At 38.8% G+C, this 6,310-nt stretch overlaps 1 protein-coding gene across 1 annotated transcript in view; it reads right to left on the bottom strand.

Annotated features, from left to right (window-relative positions):
• Window positions 1-5,613: 5,613 nt before the first annotated feature.
• LOC111524824 (zinc finger protein 708-like) overlaps window positions 5,614-6,310 on the bottom strand; it is a 28,470-nt gene continuing 27,773 nt past the window's right edge. Inside the window, 1 exon segment of the mRNA XM_023190109.2 lies at window positions 5,614-6,310. This exon segment is cut by the window's right edge and continues 188 nt beyond it. Coding sequence (XP_023045877.2) covers window positions 5,923-6,310 — 388 coding nt within the window. The 3' untranslated portion in view covers window positions 5,614-5,922.

Genomic DNA, 6,310 nt, shown 5'->3' with positions numbered 1-6,310 from the left:
CTGCCAACTTACAGATCTAAATATATTTAGCTTTTCTATATCATATAAAAATAAGATTCTAATCAGGCACAGTGGCTCATGCTTGTAATCCCAGCATTTTGGGAGGCCAAGAAACAAAGACTGTTTAAACCCAGAAATTTGATACCAACATGGCAAAAACCCATGTCTACACAATATACAAAAATTAGTGGTCAGGCACGGTGGCTCACATGTGTAATCCCAGCACTTTGGGAGGCCATGGCTGGCAGATCATGAAGTCAGAAGATTGAGACTATCTTAGCTAACATAGTGAAATGCTGTCTCTACTAAAAATGCAAAAAGTCAGCTGGGTGTGGTGGTGGGCACCTGTAGTTGCAGCTACTTGGGAGGCTGAGGCAGAAGAATCACTTGAACCTGGGAGGTGGAGCTTGCAGTGAGCCAAGATTGTACCACTGCACTCCAGCCTAGGTGACAGAGACTCCGTCTCAAAAAAAAAAAAAAAAAAAAAAAAAAAAAATAGCATTACCTGCTATTCAGGAAGCTGAGGTAGGAGGATTACCTGAGCCCAGGAGCTTGAGGCTGTAGTGAGCCATGATCAATCTACCGCACTCTATCCTGGGTGAAAGAGTGAAATCCTTTCTAAAAAACAGCCAAAGCATATCAACGTAAACCTCTGTGGGTTTTTTTTTTTTTTTTTTTTTTAATTGTTGTTATTATTCTAAGAGTTTTTGAGGTAAAGGTGTTGTTTGGCTACATAGATAAGTTCTTTAGCAGTAATGTCTGAGATTTGGGTGCACCCAGCAACTAAGCAGTGTATACTGTACCCAGTGTGTAGTCTTTTAGTTCTCACCCACCTCCTGCTCTTCCCCTCAAGTCCTCAGAATTGTGAAATCTCACGAAGACCAAAAGAAACTCCAACAATTAGCAATAACATGGGGACTTCATAGCAGAGAGTCTTGTTCTTGCACAAAGCACACCTGACTGTGGGTGCAAACATGACTGAACTCTTCCATCTGTTTAGAACTCCAAGCAGGCCCAACAGATTCTCAAATCTCAGTGGCCCAAGCTCTCATCAACATGAGTACATCCTTGACTCACCAACTTTCCTTGGTTGTTTGGTGCTCGGTCCTTACTGATAGGTTTTCAAGCATTTTTTAAAAAATATCTTTGTTGGCCATTTGTATATATATCTTCTTTCAAGAATTGTCTGTTCATGTCCTTCACACACATTCTCATGGGATTATTCGTTTGTTTCTTCTTGCTGATTTGTTCGAGTTCCTTATAGATTCTGGATAACAGTCCTTTGTGAATGCATTGGTTGTAAATATTTTCTACTCTGTGAGTTTTCTCTTTACTCTGCTGATTACTTATTTTACTGTGCAGAAGTTTTTCAGTTTAATTAAGTCCCATTTATTTATCGATTTTTTTTTTTTTTTGCATTTGCTTTAGGGTTCTTGGTTATAAACTCTCTGCCTAAGCAAATGTCTAGAAGTGTTCTTCTGATGTTATCTTCTAGAATTTTTATAGTTTCAGGTCTTAGATTTAAGTCTTTGATCCATGTTGAGTTGACTTTTGTACAGGATGAGAGATGAAGATCCAATTTTCTTATTCTACACGTGGCTTACCAATTATCTCAGCACCATTTGTTTAACAGGTTTTTTTTTTTTTTTTTTTTTTTTTTTAGACAGAGTTTTGCTCTTGTTGCCCAGGCTGGAGTACAATGGCACAATCTTGGCTCACTCTAACCTCTGCTTCCTGGGTTCAAGCGATGCTCCTGCTTCAGCCTCCTGAGTAGCTGGAATTACAGGCACGTGCCACCATGCCTGGCTAGTTTTTTTTGTATTATTAGTAGAGACTGGGTTTTGCCATGTTGGTCAGGCTGGTCTTGAACTCCTGACCTCAAGTGATCCACATGCCTCAGTCTCCCAAAGTGCTGGGATTATAGGCATGAGCCACTGTGACTGGCTAATTTTTGTAGTTTTATTAGAGACGAGGTTTCACCATGTTGGCCAGGCTGGTCTCAAACTCCTGACCTCAGGTGATCCAACTGCCTTGGCCTCCCAAAGTGCTGGGATTACAGGCATGAACCACCACACCCAGCCTTAGGGTATCCTTTTTATACTTTGTTTTTGTTAACATTGTTAAAAATTAGTTGGCTGTATGTATTGGTTCATTTCTGGGTTTGCTATTCTATTCTGTTGGTCTACATGCCTATTTTTATACCAGTATCATACTGTTTTGATAACTATCACCCTTTGGTATAGTTTGAAGTTGGTAATGCAATCCCTTCAGATTTGTCCTTTTTTTTTTTTTTTTTTTTTTTTTGAGACAGAGTCTCGCTCTGTCGCCCAGGCTGGAGTGCAGTGGCCGGATCTCAGCTCACTGCAAGCTCCGCCTCCCTAGTTTACGCCATTCTCCTGCCTCAGCCTCCCGAGTAGCTGGGACTACAGGCGCCCGCCACCTCGCCTGGCTAGATTTTTGTATTTTTTTAGTAGAGACGGGGTTTCACCGTGTTAGCCAGGATGGTCTCGATCTCCTGACCTCGTGATCCGCTCGTCTCGGCCTCCCAAAGTGCTGGGATTACACGCTTGAGCCACCGTGCCCGGCCAGAACAATTTTCTTACATCTTTAAAACAATGTATGTGTATATTTAACTTTATGTAAATCAAAACTGAAAGTCATATGTGTTTGCAGGCAGAGAGGCCAAAGGTTCAAAAATGTATATATAACAAAATTTTAAGAATATTGTAGTCAATAACAACTTAGTTGTCCATTTAAAAACAACTTAAGGCCAGGCATGGTGGCTCACACCTATAATCCTAGCACTTTGAAAGGCTAAGTTGTGTGGATCACGAGGTCAGGAGTTCAAGACCAGCCTGACCAACACAGAATCCCCTTCTCTACTAAAAATACAAAAATTAGCCAGGCATGGTAGTACACACTTGTAATTCTGGCTACTCAGGAAGCTGACGCAGAAAACCGCTTGAACTCGGGAAGTGGAGGTTGAAGTGAGCCAAGGTCTGCCACTGCACTCCAGCCTGGGCAATAGAGTGAGACTCCGTCTCAAAAAATAAACAATAAAAAATAAAAATAACTGAAAGTGTAGAACTGGATTGTTTGTAATACAAAACATAATTGCTAGAGGTGATGCATACCTCATTTACCCTGATGTGATTATTACATATTATATGCCTATATCAAAATATGTTATATGGCATAAATATATACATATACTTTGTACCCACAAAATTTAAAAAACAGATTTAAACAAGAAAAAAAAGAATAAAAATTTAACCTATAGAAACAATATTTTTTAACTTATTTGCAGTTGAAAGCCACTGGCAAAAGAGATTACCAGAGATGTTAGTTGATTATGTTACCAAATAGTATATTCTTACTATCTTTTACCTACACCTTTGAGTAAATGGGATAGGTTTCAGTTAGTGGCATAATAATGCTTCACTGAATGCACAATAGTATTAACATGTTAAAAACTGTATAATTAGGCAATTAAGTTCACACATAATCTGAAATTTTAAAAATGTACTGCATTTTATTAAAGTACAAGTAGTAAAATCATATACTAATTTTTTAATTTTAACAAATATGTTCTCACTATAATGCAAAAGAATATTACTGTGAACACCTACCTCATGCACCACTCAATATCATAAGTTAACCACAAATAGCGTTTCCACCTAGATTTTCATCATGCATGTTACATTTTAATGTCTTTACTCTTCCAAAGAAAAGGTCATAAATAATGTCCACCTAAAAAAAAAAGAAACTGTCCTATCTTTGATGCAGTGACAACTGATCACATGCAAATACAATAGAAATGAAGAAATAGCATCAAGTAATTTCAGAGTTGAATTACAGCATTATTAGCCTTTTTAAAAATCTGTACTTCTTTTCAAGGAAAAAAGTAAGTATATTTTGGGCTGGGCGCAGTGGCGTAAGCCTGTATTCACAGCACTTTGGGAAGCCACGCTGGGCAGATCATGAGGTCAGAAGTTCAAGACTAGCCTGACCAACATGGTGAAACCCTGTCTCTACTAAAAACACAAAAATCAGCCGGACGTGGTGGTGTGCGCCTGTAATCCCAGCTACTCAGTAGGCTGAGGCAGGAGAATTGCTTGAACCCAGGAGGCAGAGGTTGCAGTGAGCTGAGATTGTGCCACTGCACTCCAGCCTGGACGACAGAGAGATTCTCTGTCTCAAGGCGGGGGGAGGGGGAAGTATAGTTTGAATGTAATTACAAACTTCCAAAAATTTTCTACTCTTTTAAAAATTATGTACAAATAAATTTATCTACCATTTGGGATCATTTTTTACACTCAGCACTTTGACACAGTGTAATGTCTGAAGTGTCAGTACCTTAGTATTTTTTGTTTTTGTTTCTGAGATGGAGTCTCACTGTCGCCAGGCTGGAGTGCAGCAGTATAATCTCGGCTCAGTGCAACCTCTGCCTCCCGGGTTCAAGTGATTCTCCTGCCTCAGCCTTCCCAGAAACTGAGACTACAGGCACGTGCCACCACGCCCAGCTAATTTTTATATTTTTAGTAGAGACAGGGTTTTATCATGTTGACCAGGATGGTCTCAATCTGTTGACCTCGTGATCCACCCACCTCAGCCTCCCAAAGTGCTGGGATTACAGGCGTGAGCCACCATGCTCGGCCCTACCTTAGATATTTCTACTGTAAATTCTCTGATATTTACATAGACTTAATTTTAGATTAAATGTTTTAAATATGTACTGCGTCTGCAAAAATATATTTCAGTATGAACCCTCTGGTGTTGTCTAAATTGTAGTTTTGGGGAAAAAATTCAAATTTATTACGTTTGCAGGGTTGTTCTCCAATCTGAATTCCCTGATGTTGAACAAAGTTTAAGCAACTGCTTCACGGTTTTTTCTAGTACAAAATGTGTACAGTAAGATCTGCGATACAAGTAAAGGTACTACAACCCTCTTTTATTTGTAATGTTTGTCTTCAAAATAAATACTCTTCTTTATTTTAAAAGCTTATATTTTCTGAAACTTTTTTGACAGTAATTAAATTTATAATACTTTTATTAAGTACTCTCTGATGTTGAGTAAGATGTGAGCAGACATTAATGGCTTTTTCACAGTCTTTATATTGGTACAATTGTTCTCAAGTGTAAATGCTTTAATGGCAATAAGGTGTGAGTATTCATTAAAAAGTTTGCCACATTCTTCACACTTGTTAGAGTTTTTCTAGTAAGAATTATCTTACCTACAATCAAGTGTGACAATCATTTAAAGGTTTTGTCACATTTTTCTCATTTTGAAAGTTCCTGGGGCTGGGCGTGGTGGCTCAAGCCTGTAATCCCAGCACTTTGGGAGGCCGAGACGGGCGGATCATGAGGTCAGGAGATCGAGACCATCCTGGCTAACACGGTGAAACCCCGTCTCTACTAAAAAATACAAAAAACTAGCCGGGCGAGGTGGCGGGCGCCTGTAGTCCCAGCTACTCGGGAGGCTGAGGCAGGAGAATGGAATAAACCTGGGAGGCGGAGCTTGCAGTGAGCTGAGATCTGGCCACTGCACTCCAGCCCGGGTGACAGAGCAAGACTCCGTCTCAAAAAAAAAAAAAAAAAAAGAAAGTTCCTCACCAGTATGATTTATTTTATGCTTAGAAAAGTTTGAGGTGTTGTCAAAATTACTGTGATGTCTTCCAGCTTTGTAGTTTCTCTCTAGTATAATTTTTTTTTTTTAACGTGTAGTAAGATTTGGGGACCAGTTAAGTACTTTGCCGCATTCTTTACATTTGTAGGGTTTCTCTCTAGTATGAATTATCTTTTTTTCACAACGATTAAGAGCCAGTTAAAGGCTTTGCCACATTTATCACATTTGTAGGATTTCTTTCCAGTATTATCTTATGTTTTAATAAAAGTTGAAAATACACGAAAGGATTTGACACATTATTTACATTTGCGGGGTTTCTCTTTGGTATGAATTCTCTTATGTTTAGTAAGGTTTGGGGACTGGTTAAAGGCTTTGCCACATTCTTCACATTTGTAGGGTTTCTCTCCAGTATGAATTTTTTTATGATTAGGAAAATTTGAGGAGTAGTTAAAACTTTTGCCACATTCTTCACATTTGTAGGGTTTCTCTTCAGTATGAATTACTTTATGTTTAGTAAGGATTGAGAATATACTAAAGGCTTTACCACATTCTTCACATTTGTAGGGTTTCTCTCCAGTATGAATTACCTTATGATTAGTAAGGTGTGAGGACCGGTTAAAAGCTTTGCCACATTCTTCACATTTGTAGGGTTTCTCTCCAGTATGAATTCTCTTATGTGTAGTA

This window comes from Piliocolobus tephrosceles, chromosome 21 (assembly GCF_002776525.5).
Source record: "Piliocolobus tephrosceles isolate RC106 chromosome 21, ASM277652v3, whole genome shotgun sequence".
NCBI classification, from domain to species: Eukaryota; Metazoa; Chordata; class Mammalia; order Primates; family Cercopithecidae; genus Piliocolobus; species Piliocolobus tephrosceles.
The sequence above is the reverse complement of the archived record's forward strand: the minus strand, read 5'-3'. Positions and strand labels throughout refer to the sequence as shown.